The sequence below is a fragment of the Equus caballus genome, chromosome 29 (assembly GCF_041296265.1).
Source record: "Equus caballus isolate H_3958 breed thoroughbred chromosome 29, TB-T2T, whole genome shotgun sequence".
Classification (NCBI taxonomy): Eukaryota; Metazoa; Chordata; class Mammalia; order Perissodactyla; family Equidae; genus Equus; species Equus caballus.
The window spans coordinates 23,135,127-23,152,775 of NC_091712.1; the positions used below are offsets into that span (position 1 = coordinate 23,135,127).

At 39.4% G+C, this 17,649-nt stretch overlaps 1 protein-coding gene across 1 annotated transcript in view; it reads left to right on the forward strand.

Moving 5' to 3' along the window:
* The window catches only part of PRTFDC1 (phosphoribosyl transferase domain containing 1), an 83,527-nt gene extending 74,096 nt beyond the window's left edge, over positions 1–9,431 (forward strand). The window contains exons 5-9 of the mRNA XM_023632392.2: positions 1,665–1,682; positions 3,101–3,183; positions 3,652–3,698; positions 6,872–6,948; positions 8,171–9,431. Of these exons, the coding sequence (XP_023488160.2) occupies positions 1,665–1,682; positions 3,101–3,183; positions 3,652–3,698; positions 6,872–6,948; positions 8,171–8,218 (273 nt within the window). The 3' untranslated portion in view covers positions 8,219–9,431. The remainder of the gene's footprint in view (positions 1–1,664; positions 1,683–3,100; positions 3,184–3,651; positions 3,699–6,871; positions 6,949–8,170) is intronic.
* The last annotated feature ends 8,218 nt before the right edge of the window (positions 9,432–17,649 follow it).

Here is a 17,649-nt window from a genome sequence, read left to right on the forward strand (position 1 = left end):
CAAGTCCCACTTCTCAGCCACTACTATATCTTATAGTTGAAGCTAATCTTTTCAAAGATGACTCTTGTTTTGCAAGGTCCTGAACTTTCAAAAACCAGATTTAATTACATTCAGTGCACTTTACTTAATTAGGCAAGCATGCAGACTAGCAGAGTTTAGAAAGGTTTTCCATTATAAGATTGAAACAAAAAGAAATCGTAAACTAGGAAATTAAATTAACCAAGTCTTCTCCAAGGCTCCTGGTTGGTTAATAGGCATGGTTGGTAAGCCTCGATCAAACTGAAAATGCACATCCTAACTAACTGCTGTGGGTTGATGGTTAGGATCATAGCAAATGTGTTCAGAATCTCAGGGAGACTCCTCTTTCAGTGTGATTCTCAGGGTAGAGAGGATACTGTGAGCATGACCTACTTTACAAATGGATGATATCTTACATTTTAATGATAAAATTAAGATTTTTTGAAATGGATTTAATGAATAAAAATACCATACCTGAGAGAAAAACACTTTCAGAAAGATATTTCTGCCTAAAAATGCATTTGGCACATATAGTAATATGGTACAAATTTAGAATTTTTGGTTAGTTGGTTAACATTTTTATTACTTGAATCTCTTTTGCGTTAGACACTAAGATACCTAAGGTGTAAGGCTTGATCCAGTTTTTAAAGTATTATCTGAATCCTAGGGATCAATGAAAGGTCATCTAAAGAAAGACACTGTTACATTGAGGGAATATTCACACTATTTAGTTAATTGGAACGGCATATTAACACAGTCTTAATTTAACACCGATTTTAAATTGGTGGGATAGTATTGACATGTAACTAATCCATTTAAGTGCTTGATTTTAACTCATTAATGAGGATAATCAGTTATTATTCCTTCATTCAACAAATAATTACTGAGCATCTATATGCAGTTATTGATGCTGGAGACTGAGAAAACAGTAGTGAGCAAGACGTACCTGATTCCCAGTCTCATGGAATTTATAGTCTAGTGGAGAAGACAGCAATCAACTAAGAAATTAAAATGAAGCATCATCAGTGTTCTTAGGGGGGACATGGATGAAAATCTTGAGAGCACGTGGCAAGGGACATAACCATTTCACCAAAAATATAAACCAGGCCTCTTTCAGCCCTCTCTCTAGCCCACTCCCTTCCTCAGGGTTGAAAATCAGAGAGTAAATACAGAATCCCCAGTGATTTTCGTGGCTATGCAGGAATAGGGCTGTCCCAGCTGAATACATGATCCTCCTACAGAGCTCTGTCTTCATTAGCGATGCAGTTGATTTTGGCTTGTTTTTCTGATAAACTCTCAGTAAGCTTTGCATCCCAAAGAAGGCTGCGTGGGGGCACTTGTCAGAATTATGGAGGTGGGATGGCTCTATGCATAGCTCTTCAGGCAGTTAACAGGGTCTAAAATAAGCCTGCTCCTAACCTGAATATAGATACCAACATGGCAGCACCAAGTAATTCCAGAGAGACTGTTAAAGTGAATCTGGAATAATACCTAGATTACCTCTGAGCATTTGGGTTAGATGGATGGGGAAGGACAAGCTAAGTGAATTGCAAAATTCTAACTATAAGCAAAATGTGTGTTTATCTTGTAAGCCAGATTTGCATTATATTCTAAATAATTGGGTTGTTTGTTTTCTTTAATTTCAGAATGTCCTCATTGTTAAGGTAAGTTGACCCTTCCTTACCCACATTTGGAAATTGAAAGAATCTAACAGTGAGTTTTTTGAAATATAGAACTTGTTATCAAATTGGCCAAGGATTTATTGAATTCCCACTGTGTGCATGAGTCTCCAAACTTACTGAACAGGAGACAACTAGAATCACTGACTTGAAATAACTTAGAAAGAAAGCTTTGCAATAATACTTGTGTGGTACCTTATCCTTTTTTATATCTAATTTCACGCGTGTCTAAGTTGATTCTTATACTTATTTGTGAATCGACATTTTTACAGAAGAGGAAACTTGCACATGGAACCAAATTTATTTAATGATAAAACCAAGGTTAGAACTCTCTTCATCCTTAATTCAGTGTTCTTGCTGATGACCCCTAACGACTTTGAGCAATTCCACCTTCAGCATCCAAATCATAAATACAATTAATTTAAAAATGCAATCTAAAGGAAAGCTATGATTTAATTTAATTAGTTTTTCTATTAAAAGAAAGAAAAATAGAGAAAGAAAGAAGGAAAGAAAACAAAGAAAGAAGAAAAGAAAGGAAGAAAGGACCCTATGGCTGCAGTGGATTAACACAGCAAATGGCTATGTTTCGTTCAGGAGCACGTCTGTCTTATCAGCTGGCAAAAATTCAGGAGAGCTGTTTTCAAGCTTTTGTTACACAATTGACTGTGTATGCCGTGTGTATCTGCAGTTCTTCTGGCTCAGACATAACCCATGATGTAGACGCCCTAGCCAAATGAATTGCCCAACCCAGGCTAAATTCAGACCTGTTGTTCTGAAAATCAGCTCCTGACAGCTGATTTCTGTCCCAAGGACAATAAATTTCTGCGGCCCATTCTCCTCTGATTGTGCAGCAGCTCGTCAGCAGAGATGAACCTCAGCTCACTCCAGCCGTGCACCCTCAGAATTCACGGGCTGTCACCAGCTGCCGCCCAGACACATCTCACTTCCCAGCCATAGAATCCCCTATTGAGTGGGGAGGGCAAGGGGGAGGTGTTTATCCATTCAGTGCATTCAGATGTACATCCCATGTCCATGAAAATTCATGTGTCCCATATTGTGTTACATAACCTCAGGGCCAAATTTAGTCCTTGAATGTGCGTGCATGAGTCCAAATGTACTCAGCGAGGAGTCCCACGTGCTCTCTAAAGGCCGAATTTAGCCTTTCAACACAGCTCAAGGATTCAAGGAGGAAATATTCACCAATATATTCCCCCAAACCCAGCTTCCAGAAAGAAGCACCTGTCTAAAAATATAACCAACTCCTCCTCCCATTTTGACTCCAATTTGATGGCAATTCTAATTATGATGCATTATTAATAAAGAACATAATCATCTGTCTGGATGAAAAGTCCATTATGCTGCCCAAATGCATTTGGTTGAATTTGTCTGTCCTCTTTGTGAAGGATCTTGTTGGAACTGGGAGGACCATGAAAGCATTGCTCAGCAGCATAGAGAAATACAAGCCCAACATGATTAAGGTAGCCAGGTGAGTCGGACATTCACATCATCGTTGTTTCTGTCTTTCTGGACAAGCCCACGAGGGATGCTAACATAGGATGCTGCTTCCAAAGAGTAGGGTCTATTCCAAACCAGTGACCCTTTGCCCTGGGGTGTTGTGGGTTAGCCGCACTGAACACATAGCCCATTTGACTGCTAGCAGGAGAGACATGACAGGGAAGAGGACATGCTTTGCTGTGTGTCTGAGCCCCTCTTTATGATGCCTCCATTAGCTGTTTCCAGGAGCAGCTGGCTGAGCCCAGGTGCCAGGGCACGCCCCTCCCTTCCTTTTATCCAGAATCCCTGATGTGGTGCTACAGGAGCAGGAGCATGAATTTGCTCAAGGGAAAAAAATACATATGTTAAATACATACTTTAATGATGTTTGATTCTATTTGCAGTTCACAGAAATGTTATCTGGATCACTAAAGCTTTCTCTTTTTTTTTTTAATGGTAGTTTGTTGGTGAAGAGAACACCTGGAAGTGATGGCTTTAGACCTGACTGTAAGTGTTTTCGCTTTTCATTTGTTGGTTGGTTGGCTGATGGTGTTGTTTTGTGTTTAAGAAATTCCTGTGTGCCCTTTATAGCAGAAGTTATAAAGGTTTGATAGTCCCACCAATTCCCTGTGGTCTCCCCAGCCTTCCAAGGGAAGATAGGACCCTTTACAATGAGGGTTTTTAATTTTCTAATTTGCATCTTTGTTGGGTGCATTGGATATTTTTATTTTTAGGTTTTCCATAGCACCTTAACTCCGAAGATCTCAGCTAATAGGTTTCGTGAAACCTATTAGAATGTTAGGGTAGAGGGAGACCCGACCCAGTAGACTGGCTCCGATGCACAGGATTCCTGCCTTGGCCACTGTCCCCTCCAATCAGACATGGAGAGGCCCTGTAAAGGTTTGGAGGGACTCTCATACTATCTCCGGGAACTGGTACCAGACAATGCGCAATGCTGACCTTCAGCAAGCCTGAATTTTAGCACGCAGAAGGGGAAATCCCAGACATCTCCCCACCACCTCCAAACAGAAGTTCAACAACACGGAGAATTAGCAGAGCAAATAGCTCTAGATCCCTTCTTCACACTTGCCTCCAGACGAGTGTTCTGGAGGCCTGGCCTCAGCTAGGGCGCTCTCCTGCCTCCTCCTCATAATGTGAATAGTTCTAATGCCAGAAAGGATGAACAAGCAGCTTGATTACTTATTAGTCTAACACTGGAGGCAATTTTTTTTCCCTTGCATACGCAGACTTCAGCTTGATTTTTATAACTTACATTTGCTCTAAGGTCTCTGGGATAATTTGGCTACAATTCTCATCAGCAAGCTGAACAAACATTACTGCCAGAGAAGCATGCTATGGATGGGTCATGTGCCAGTGACTCTTTATTCTAAAAACAAGTTTCATTCTCTGCTGGATGTATTCAATCTAGAGAATGTCAGTTCTGGGCGGATAGACCCAATAGTGTGTTTGTGTGCAGTTCCTGACTTGGGGAGTATATTCAGGATGTAGGTAAGGCTGGACAAGCTTTGTAAATAGAAGTCTTCTAAGGAAATAATTAATGTAAGATTGGTGTATAGATAAAACTTTGTAGTTGAAAGACATTCGCTTCAGACATATCCAACTAATTACAAATTTCTTGTGTCATTGATAGCAACAACATTAATAAAATAATAGCAGCTGACGCTAGTAAGAGATTACGAGGTATCTGACACTGTTCTAAGAGCTACACAGACATTAACACATTTAATCCTCACAACATTCCCCTAAGGTGGGTGCTGTTGTTACATCCATTTTGCAGATGAGGAAATCGAACACAACAAGGTGAAATAGCTTGTCAAGTTCACCTAGCTGTAAGTGTAGAGTCAGCATTGAACCCAAGCAGTCTGCTCCACTTGCTGCTCTTACTCTTTCATTCCACCTGTAAGTAACATCTAGAATTGCAACTGTGAGTGTAGGAACTGCACCCACTCACCAGCTAGAGATAGGCTCTCTGATCCCTGACTGGTCTCCTGTCCCACTGACCCATCGTCCTTCTTTGATACCATGACAGCACTGAAGGCTTTGCCAGGCTGACTTGCCACGCCTCTTGTAAGGATTGCATTGCTCACTGTAAAATCATTGTCATTGTTACAACCAGGGTTTCCTGGCATTTACTAAGATTCTTTTAGCTGGCTCAGAATCTCTGTTTCTTCTTTCTCTCTGGATTTCTGAGGCTTTGAACTTTTTGTTCCTTTCCCATAATTGACCCTTTCCGATATGCTCAATGACATCTTTTATACACTCCGCCATCTTTTCTTCTGTTCTTGCATCTCCTCTTTGAATATTTTTCTCAAGAACCTGCAGTTTGGAGGGATTAAATGGGCTCCTTAACAGTGACACATAATGCAATCCCCTAGAAAATAAGTCCCACACCTCTAGTACATACTGTGAGCAGCAACCAGTTGGTTTCTCCATGTGAAAGCATCGTTGGTCATAGGGATCGAAATGGTGGTAAGCAGTCTCCATGGAGATAATTTTCTCCATGCTGTATGTCCATTGGCTGTACCAAAGTATAGTTTCATAAAAGTAAGCAAGTACATCTCTCATCTGCAATACCGTAAAAAACTAACATAGGGGCCGGCCCCATGGCCGAGTGGTTAAGTTCAGACACTCTCCTTCAGCAGCCCAGGGTTTTGCTCGTTTGGATCCTGAATGCGGACATGGCACCATTCATCAGGCCATGCTGAGGCAGCGTCCCACATAGCACAACCAGAGAGACCCACAACTATGTACTGGGGGGGGGAGGGGGGAGTTGGGGAGAAGAAGAAGAGAGGGAGAAAAAAAGAAGATTGACAACAGATGTTAGCTCAGGTGCTAATCTTTAAATAAAAAAACTAAAACGTAGATTCTAAAAAACTGGAAAGAATTTGAAAAATCATTGGACTATAGGCACATTTATCCTGTTTCAAGACCTCTGAAGAAGAACAGTTATTGTCTGTTCCTGAAAGATCCTTTTCAATAAATTCTTCTTTTGCTTGACCTAAGTATCTCATACTGCATTTAAATCCGTTTCCTCTCATTCTGCCCTCAACAGAGATAAAGACCTAATTAAGATCATCTGCACTGTAGACTCAAAGACTAGCATTAGAATAACCCTTAGGATTCTCTTCCTCAAGCCGAGCAATCCCATTTCCTTTCATCTTATTGGCCAGGTTTCGCTTTCCAGCCCTTTATCCAGCCGAGGACACTGAGTCCAGTGGGAGGATGGCTTCCTTGTTGCAACAGCCTGTGCACCTGCTCACATATTGCCGTCTTGTAATATGTTCTGTGTGAACTGTGCCTTGTGCTTTTCAAAGCATTTCCTTTGGCATTATGTCGTGGGATGCTTCTTGGTTTGGAACCAGAGGGCTACATGACTAACGAGTGCATACTTCTTGTTATCTCCTGGGTTGCCAGAGCCCTTTCTCAGTGCTGTCTATATAGCAGGAACGCAGCCATTCTTCACTGTGTGTTTGCTTGTTTGTCTTGTCTCCTCTGGTCCAGGTTCTATTGGACTCATCCTATACATTGGTTACCACTTTTCTCGCTTGCTCCTACCTAAATGCAAGGTCCTCCCAGTTTAAGTGCCAACAATAGCATGTGGTGGCTTTATACTTGTGTTATCTACATTTCGTTTCTTTTTTTTCTGTCTCCCTACTCAGATGCTGGATTTGAGATTCCAGACTTATTTGTGGTGGGTTACGCCTTGGGCTACAATGAATACTTCCGAGATCTGAATGTAAGTCTCGCGTGCCGATCCCTACTCCCTTTTCACAAGAACTTAACAGTGACATAAATTTAACCAATTATTGAGATAGTAGTAATGATAGCTGCTGCTTATTGAGTATCTTCTGTCTCAAGAATATTCTGGGCACTTTGCATTCATAATCTCAATTCCCACCACTACTCTGCAAAGGTATTAGGGCAATGGAAGCAATTATGAGTATCTTTTTTGTAGTAAAGAAATAAGGAAGCAAAACCAGAATTATGGCTTGATATTGATTTTTCCCCATAGTCACTGACTATGCCCACCCAAACATAATAATAATCGATGTTCTATAAACTGTTTTGTGTCAGTGCTTGAAATCTAGCAGGTACCAATGACAGTGGCATGCAGCTCATAACTATCGCCCTTTGGGGGAGATAGTTTCAACATATAGACATGGACCCCCAGTATAGACCCCCAGCTGTGTGACCCTGACAAATGCTGAATGACCCAGAGGTAGGCATCTTACCCAAAGCGGACCAATCAGTCTCTCTCTCTCTCTCTTAAGAATTAGAAACTAAAAACAAAAGTCACAGAGACCAAAGGTTTTGGGGCTTAGCCCCTGTAATCGCAGTGCCCCAGAGACAGCACCCACAAGCACCAGGGACTGACGTCTGGACTTACCCCGTTCCTGCTTTCCAGTTGCTTCGTTGCTCAGCTCTTCCTTCGCTTCTGTGAGCTACCCCAGTATCCTTCCAATAACCCCCGCTTTTTTGCTTATGTTAGCCTGACTCCGTTTCTGTCGCTTGCAATCAAAATATTCCTGACTCATTTCTTGCTACCCGACAGGGGTCGGGTAAGAGTCAATATTGTGTTTACCATAGTTCTCCATTCGCCCTTGAGGTTGTAATTGTACCGGTAGGACATTTCTGTCTCCACCATGGCTAACCATACTGCCCCCTCAGCATTTCTCATTGTTACAGACCTAGGGAGCCAAATTCAGAAAAGAACTCAAAACTGAAACAACGAGGAAACTTTTGTTAAGCATTTGAATGGATCTCTTTAGATTTTACATACATATATGTGCATGTGTTCAAATGTATGCACATACACATATAAATGCATACATATATATTTAAATGAACAAGTACAACCAAGTACAAGAACAATAACCAAGCTATTATTGCTGCATCACATTTTCTGCACCTCATATTTTGTTAAGAAACTGAAGCATTTAAATCCTTTCCTGTTGTAGCACATATGCGTGATCAGTGAACACGGCAAGGAAAAGTATCGAGTCTGAGGAAGTCACTTCTCACCGTCGAATCTCCAGATCGCGTCAGCCTTACAGCTACACTCAGGAAGCCAGCATCTAAAGTTTGTCTCCCCAGGCCTCTTCACTCAGCAGGAAATAAAAGAAAAAACTGTCTTAATGAGAGGGCTTTCTTTTCTGAGATTATAACATAAAGAGTAACAAAGGTTCTTAAGGAAAAGAAAGCAGTGCTTTTCTGTGACTTGTTCCAAATCATACACTCCGCCTTGTGACTCATGGGTTCTGCCACCTTCACCCTCCTGAGCTATACCTTCTTTTGTTTTGATACAGTCATCATGCTTGATTACTGTACCCCACCTAGTTACTCAAACATTTTTTACTTAATTTTTTTTTTACACTCTATTTTGGTAATATTTTGCAATCTTAAGAACCTAGAAGCCTTTTAAGTGAAGCTCTGAACCCATCTACTGGGAATGCAACTAGATTCCCATACTAAAAAAGGAGGGAAAGGACAATTTAATATAAATTTCTGTTTGCGTGTTTCTGACAGGCCGTTATTATCTGCTTTGACAAAGCCTTTCTGAACCGCAGCGTACAATGAATCTTAATGATGTTATGAAATGAGCCTGCGCTCAGTGCCATTGATTGGAGCTTCCGGTATGTGATAACGGTATGTCATGTATGCATGGATGTACTCAACTGTGTTTAATACTGTGAATTTTAATTAGAAAAATACAATGGCAGCAAGGCCCCGGTTTCTAAGCAGCATCCTTTTATTCATGTGGGACATGAGCAAATGGCAGAATTGGCGGGGAGGGGAAAGTGTTTTCAGTGCTCAAAACTAAGCGAGTATAAATTTTTCCTCTTACTTCCATCATAGGACAAGACACTATTATGTATTATCCTAAAGGTTAATGCAGAGGTTGAATTATTTTTTCAGGTGGCCTGATAAAATCGATCACACAATCCAAACCACTATAGAAAACAAGCTGACTTAAAGTTTTTTCTGCATAACATTTTTTCCATCTTCACTGTTTTATGAGATGTTTTCTGATTTGTGAGGATTCTAATTGAAAATAAACTCAAGTGCCAATAAAGCTGTTTTTTTCACTTCCTGAAAAGAACAAATGCAAAATAAATAACTAAGCAGCTCTCGTTTGGTTCTGAACCATATGTGGCATATTGTTATCAGGTTCTAGCTTCCTTTAAAGTAATAAAGAATAACAAACCTTGTTATGTTTCATAACTGCTTACTGTTTTTTCTTCCGCCTCCGTATTTTTTATATACTTTCAGCCATTAAAATGTGTGTGAGCCAGTAGCTTAAATATACTACTGCATATATCTTTCCTGTGGTTTTATTTTTGTTAACCTGGAAAAAATCCAATATATACACCAGTATAAGCAAACGATTAAGTTGGGCTTGATCTGGCACTTTTCTTTTTTTTTCCTCCTTAAGCTTGTTTGTAAGAACAAGGAATTTTAATTGTAAAAGAAGATTTTCCTGCATATCTTTGTCCCAGTCAGAGAAGAAAATAAACCACACCCAGATGTCCCAAGGGGGAAACCAGCAAAGGGAATTCCTTCTAACTTTTTTCCATTGAAGACTCCACGTCCAGGTTATGATTGATAATTCCGTCTAGCTGGCCAGTTTCTTGAACTGTCAAAATTAATGCTCTAAACATAATTTTCTACTATGCTACATTTATATCGGAGGACCTAGAGAAAATCCAGACACATTTGATTTTAAGTATAAAATTATCCATAAAGTACGTATTATTAAAATATTTTCTTAAAAATGTTGAATTTTAGTAAACATTGATATCATTTTTGAGGCCTGTATGTTTTAGTCAAATTGGAAAGGAAATTGCTCTACTTCAGAAAGCTTTTGAGAAGAACTTGTGGGAGTTAATGCTGAAAAACAAAAATCCATTAAATGTACATTCAATCATTCCTGCAATTTTTTCCTATCAGACAATAATTTGACAGTGATAGCCAAGAACGTCATCTTGGGAAAAATAGCATTTCCTTTTCTGTTGCAAAACTCTAGTCTATTTAATTCCACCGAATTTATTCAACCTAGACCAAAAATGCAAGAGCTTATTGCCTGATTAACAATTAATGTATTTATTAATTTCGTGTTCCAAAGTTCATTAGTAGGGGGAAAAAACATGTGGTGTACTTCATTGGAAAAATTTGGATTCAGTTACAATAATTAGCAATACTTTTACTACAATAATACAGTAACATAATTAGTAATACTTTGGGATCTTGCAAACTAATTAGAGCCCCTCATTATAAATTGGCTTTTCTTAGTGGACCGGAATGTATCACATATTGAACCACATACCCCAATGTGAGCTGCAAATAGACGCTTCCTGATGTACCTCATTTAATCTTTGGATGTCGTTGGATATAACATCGTTTGCCATGTCTCAGGCCTTCTGGGGCTGTGAAAACAGCCTTTCAGAGCACAAGCAGACATTTCCTCAGCCTCGCATGGAGGGAACTTGTGTTTTCCCAATGGAGAAAGTAGATAATCTATCCCACTTCTAGAAACCTAGTGTCATGGAAATATGTCCTCACTTTTGTAATAGAGGTAGCATGTTCTAGGAAATTGAAACCCTAAACCACACTCTCCACCCAGATGTCTGGCTAATTTGGGCAAAAATAGCACTTGGGAGTTTTCCTCACTTTGGTATCATCAAGTTCCTTTGGATCCCCTGACGACGCTTGAGGACTGGCGGGCAGCCTAGTTTCATGAAGGGAAAAAGGGGATTGTGGAAGGGAGATTGGCACGTTGATGCTGGGAGGTGAGCAGAGAAAGGAAAGGGGGTACGTGGAGAGGGCTGCATTGTTTCTTGGCCCCAGTCATACCCTGTGATTTGTTCTGAACCCTGCGGAGAGAAGTAGACAGAGACGCAGCTGAAAGAGCAGTTTTCATGGTCGCCTTCATGCCACACAGCAGGGCAGACAGGCCATTCTCCCCATTTCATTGAAAATCGTGGCTTAGCTTTAGCATGTGGAGAAGTGGGGAAGCAGCTCCATTTTAGGATCCCAAGCGTTCTGCAATTTGGGGAGCACTGGAAAGGGTGTCCACATCCAGGGTGTTTCACAAGATGCCACCTTCCAGAGGCTTCATGGATCCCAGGCATCCTCAAGGGACCATGAAAGGAATGTCGATGGAGGCCTGTGCAAAAGCTCTGAGCATCTCAGAAACACAGCTACTGTGTGCAGTTGTACAGCCTATGCAGCTGGTGCCCTGTGCAAGGACGCCTGACGGGAGCAAGTGAGGGCTGAACTGCACTTGCCAAGCCGTGGACCCTGGCTGAGGACTGCATTAGCCCTCAGGAAGGAGTGCCTTTTTCTAAAAGGGGTGTCTTTTTCTAGTCCACTCAAAAAAGATGTGTTTTTCTGCAATTTCTCAGCCAGGAGAGGGGGCTTTTTCTGCCAGTGTGGGCTTTGCTCAGAAATAAATAGGGGAGAACATGAAGACAGGGTGGAATGCTGAAGTCTTGCATTTTCCTAGTAGGAGAAATATAGCTGAACTAATGTCGCTGTCACCTCATTTCTATCCAGAGCCTAGTGGGTGTTGACTAGTGAATAAGCTGTGAGTGAGGATGGTAAGTGTAGATGACTCATTCAAGAAACCTGGCTGTGAAGAGAAGAGATACGTAACCATAGCTAGAGGATTTTTAAAAGATGGGAGAGACATGTGCATTTTTATTTGCTGCATACAACAAACAAACAGTAGAAAGAGTGTATTCATTATTGATTGCTGTGTAACAAGTTATCCCAAAACTGAGGAGCTTAAACCAACAATAATTACTTATGTCTCATGGCTCACAAGAGTTAGGAGTATGGAGAGGGCACAGTGGAGGTGGCTTTTTCTGCTCCATGTCTGTTGTCTCAGCTGAAAGACTCAAAGGCTGAGGATTGACAACCAAGTGAAACTAAACTGTCCAATGTGGCAGCCATTAGCCACATGTAGTTATTTAAAGTTAACTAAAGTTAAATAATTTAAAATTCACTTCCTCATTCACACTAACTATGTTACAATTGCTCAGTAGCCTCAGATGGTAGTAAGCTACCATATTAGACAGCACAAACATAAAAAATGTCCATGATCACAGAAACTTCTATGGGTAGCTCTGATCTGAAGGCTCGTCTAATGGTTGATGTTGGCTGTTAGCTGGAACTTTGGCTGAGGCTGTCAGTTGGAATGCTTCTGTGTGGTCTCTCCATGTGGTTTGGGTTTCCTCACAACATGGCAGCTGGGTTCCAAAGGCAAGCTCAGCCAGAGACAGAGAAAAGCAGGTGGAAGCCATATTGCCTCTTACATCACATGCTCGCTTCCACCAGATTCTGTGAGTCAAGGCAAATACAGAGATTTGTTTGTGTTCAAGGGGAGGGAACATAGACTGCCACCACTCAGTGGAAGAACAGCAGTGTCATATTGTGAGAAGATCAAGTGGGATGGGATCTAGAATGCCATGGCCGTCTTCAAAAAACTGAAGATGAAATCTCCCACAGAAAGGTTATGTGCCCTGCACTTTTCCTACTAATAAGATTACTGAAGGAGTTGATTATTCAGTGGTCATAATGCATAAATTGAAGATATGCCTGCTTGCATAGACTTTTAAGAATTACAGAAGACTACCTAGCCGCTTGGCAAAGTGTAAGATGATACAAAGAACACCAGTCAGTAGCACACCTTGATTACAAAGATAGAAATACATGTTTTCCTCCTAGTAGTGTTTGGAACAGATTAAGAAGACTTTGAAAAAGTAGTTTTATTTCTATTAAGGTGCTTAAGTTTGAAATATAAAAAACATAGTAAAATAGTTTTTACTTACCAAACATTCTATAAATATAAATTCATATTGACATTTTAGAAGTAGTTCCATATGTATCTGAAGAAATCACATAATAATTTGGCTAAGAAAATAATCCAGGGTGAGGCTCCTTAAAACAAAATAAATGTAACTAGGTGAATTGCATCCTGTCTATAAATAATATTACACTGGAAACGGTACTCACCAAATCAATCAACAAACATTTTTAAACAACAGATTACTGAGTAATAACCAACACAGCTTTACAATAAAAACTGTTCTGTCTGATTTATCTATTCTCTGAATATCTAATGACAGAGTTGGTTGACTGGAAAAAGAAATTGATGTAATTTGTCTTATCTTTATTTTAACAAGGCTGCCACATGAAGAATATTCATCAATAGCCTGAGAAAATGATTTACACTACATAGCTACTGGGTGACTGCACACATCCTGATAGTTATATTCAAAAGGATCTATCATGAACACAACAAAGCATATTGTGAAAGACACGCCCAGGCATCGAGTATGTTGACATTTGATGAAAGAGTTGGCTGCAGCTACAATGGATCATGCACTATACAAAAACGTGACAACAACTCAATTTAATATTTAGCACAAAACTCAGAGGCAGGAATTGGTATCTCCATTTTAGAGATAAGGAAATGAGCATCCAAGAGATTAAATCACTTACATGGGATCACACAGCTTTGTTCAAAGCCAGAAATTGAACCAATGCTATTGGACTGCTAAGTCAGGACTCAGTACACAGGACTAAGTTTATGGACACTGTAGAAAGTTTGTCCACAGACGTATACATGACAATCAGATGAGGGTAAGAAGTAGTGGTGTGTTATAATAAGAAATATATTTGGTCTCTGTCCCTGGTTCTTGGCACAGAACTCCTAAACCTTTGGAATTTGCAAAGTGATAGGAGTATCTTTTGTTATTCATAACAAGTCTATTTTTTTTGTAATGTAACAAGTTTTGGTTTTTTGGTTTTTTTAGATTGGTCCTGAGCTAACATCTGTTGCCAGTCTTCCTCTTTTGGTTTTTTTCTCCCCGAAACCCCAGTACATTGTTTTATATCCTAGTTGTAAGTCATTCTAATTCTTCTATGTGGGACGCCGCCATAGCATGGCTTGATGAGCAGTGTGTAAGTCTGTGCCCAGGATCCGAACCCTGGGCTGCCTAAGCAGAGCAGGTGGGCTTAACAACTTGGCCACAGGGCAGGCCCCACAACAAGGCTCTTTTGATCATACCTGAGTTTATGCTAATGAGGTAACTTAGAGTGGGACCCCCAGACAGCCTCAGGATGGGACTGGTCACCGGAAAGACCAAGTGATTAGGGCTGGAACTTTTGGCTGCACCCAGTGACCTCTGGGTACTTATACAACTGGATTCCATTAGCTACTATTTTTGTGCATCTACATTCAAATGTGAAATGAAACTTTTTTCTTCTGTTATCCTTATTTGGTTTTAGAATCAGGATTATTCTAACCTCAGAAAGAGAGATCAACTTTTACTTCTTTTCTATTTTCTGGAACAACTTGAATAAGATAAGAATTCTCTCTATATTGAAATTTTTATTACTTTTTAAAATCTCAATGTGTATAGTCATTTTTTCTTTTCGTTCCATACTTTATTTGCTTCTAATACCCTTTTTCTTTTTTTAAGAAATCCCTTTTGTTTTGTTAATCTTCTTCTAATGGATCTTCTTTTCCAGGCTAATGTACCCATCCTGCAGATTCTGTGAGTATGGGCTGCTACAGCACATGGTTGCCCCTTCTCTGCTTCCTAGAGACATACAACTTCCCCCAGGTAGTCACGGCCAGTGACATACAGACATGAGAGCACCACGAAAGGCCAAGTGGGACTCTGTGTGGTACAATTCATGCTCCAGAACTCCCTGTGGGATCAGGCTGAAGCTCTCCACATCCTTGCTTAGCTTCTCCTGTCCCGGCCTGCTTCCATCACTCTTTCACTCCTCAGAACACTCACTCAATACAACACCAAAAACTTAGTGTGCCAGAACCATTTTCTGCTGCTCTGCTTGTAGAACAGGGGTGGGCAAAGTACAACCCACGGGTCAAATTCAACCCACAACCTGTCTTTATATGGCCTGCAAGCTAAGAGTGTTTTTTCATTTGTATAGGGTTAAGAAGGAAAGAAAGAAGGAGAGAAGGAAGGAAGGTTGGATGGATGAATGGAAGGGAGGCAGGTGAGGAGCGAGGGAGGGAGGAAGGAAAGAAAGAGAGAATGAGAGAAAGAGGAAGAAGAAAGAGAGAAGGAAGAAAGAAAAAGAAAGAGAGCAAGAAAAAGAAAGAAAGGAAGAAGAAGAAAGAAAGAAGGAAGGAAGGAGGGGAGAGAGAAAGAAAAAGGAAGAAAAATATACATAGACACTTTCTGTGGCCTGACAACCCAAAAATATTTACTAGCTAGCCTTTTACAGAAAAAGATTGCCAATCTCTGTTCTAAGAAATCTGACATAAGATACTTCTTTATTCTTTTATGCTCTACTTCATTTATTTCTGTTCTTATATTGCTCTATTTTTTTGTAAAAAAAGTCACTACTTGAGTTATTAGTTTTTTGGGTTTTGACCCTTTTATTTCCTGATAAATGTCTTTAAAGTTACAGATTTCACTCTAAGTACATTTATTATGACTTATATTTATTTATATTTATTTATGATTTATATATTTATATTTAAATCATATTTATTATGATTACTGGGATATAAGGACTTAATTTCTGCCATTTTATATCATCTATGCAGAAAATCTGATGGGAACTACCAAAAAGCTAGTGGGACTAATAGGTACGTTTAATAAGATTGTAATTTACAAGATCAATATACAAAAATCAAATGTATATACCAGCAACAACAATCAGAAATGGAGATTTAAAATATACCCTTTACAATAATATCAATTGGGGCCAGCCAGGTGGCGCAGAGGTTAAGAGTGCACGTTCTGCTTCAGCAGCCCGGCGTTCGCCGATTCGGATCCCAGCTGCGGACATGGCAGCGCTTGGCAAGCCATGCTGTGGTAGGCGTCCTACGTATAAAGTAAAGGGAGATGGGTGCGGATGTTAGCTCAGGGCCAGCCTTCCTCAGCAAAAAGAGGAGGACTGGTGGCAGATGTTAGCTCAGGGCTAATCTTCCTGAAAAAAAAAATACAATAATATCAATTAATATTAAATACTTAAGGATAAGCCTGAGAAAAGACGTAAAAGGCTTGTACACTAAAAACTACAAAAAGTGCTGAGAGAGATTAAAGAAGTTCTGAACAAATAGAGAAGTATATTTATTGTGTTCTAGGGTCAGAAGATACAATATTGCTAAAATGTTAGTTCTCCCCATATTACTCTATAAATTCAACATAGTCTCAAACAACGTTCCAGCAAGCTTTTTTTTGTTTGCAGAAATTTTAAAAACTGAATCAAAAATTCATATGAAAATCCAAGGACCTAGAATAGCCAAAACAACTCTGAAAAAGAAAAACGTTGCAGATTAACACTATCTGATATCAACTTATTATAAATATACAGTGATTAAGACAGCATAGTATTGGTATAAATATAGAAAGATAGATCAATAGAACACAATAAAGAGTTTATAAATAAACCAACCTACACATCAACAATTGAGTTTCAGCAAAGGTGCAAAGGCAATTCAGTAAAACCAATATAGCATTTGGTACTGAAATAACTTGTATATGCAAAAATACGAACTTTGATTCATACTGCACACCATGTAAATAAACTCAAAATTGATCATAGACCCATATGTAGAACCTAAAACTATAAAACTTCTAGACAAAGACCTTTGTGATCTTGCTTAGGCAAAGATTTCTTAGATAAAACACCAAAAGTAGGATACATAAAAGAACAAATTAATCAATTAGACTTTCTCAAAATGATACATTTTTGCTCTTCAAAAGACACTGTTAGAAGAATGGAAAAAGCTGCAGACTGGCAGAAAATATTTGCAAATCACATATGTGATAAAAGACTTTATCTAAAATATATAAAGAACTCTCAAAACTCAATCATAAGAAAACAAATGACCCAATTTTTAAAATGGGCCAAGTATTTGAATAATTACTCTACCAAAAAATATATACACATGGCAAATAAACACATGAAAGGATGCTCAACATCACTAGTCGTCATGGAAATGCAAATTAAAACCACAATGAGATAATACTACAGACCTATCAGTATAGATAAAATTTTAAAAACTGACCATACCAAGTATTGTCATGGCTTTGGAGGAATTGTTCTCATACACTGCTGGTGGGGATCTAAAATGATACAAACACTGTGGAAACCAGTTTAGTTGTTTCTTCAAAAGTGAAATACACACTTACCGTATGATCCAGCCATTCCACTCCTAGAAAATGAAAGTATATATTTAGAAAAAAGCACAAGAATATTCATAGCAGCTTTATTAGTACAGTAATAGCTAAAACTGGAAACGTTTCAAATGTCCATCAATAGGTGAATAGAGAAAGGAATTGTGATATATCCATACAATAGAACACCACTCAGCAATAAAAAAGAATGAACTATTGATACATGTTAAAACATGGATGAATCTCAAAATAATTATGCTGAGTGAAAAAAG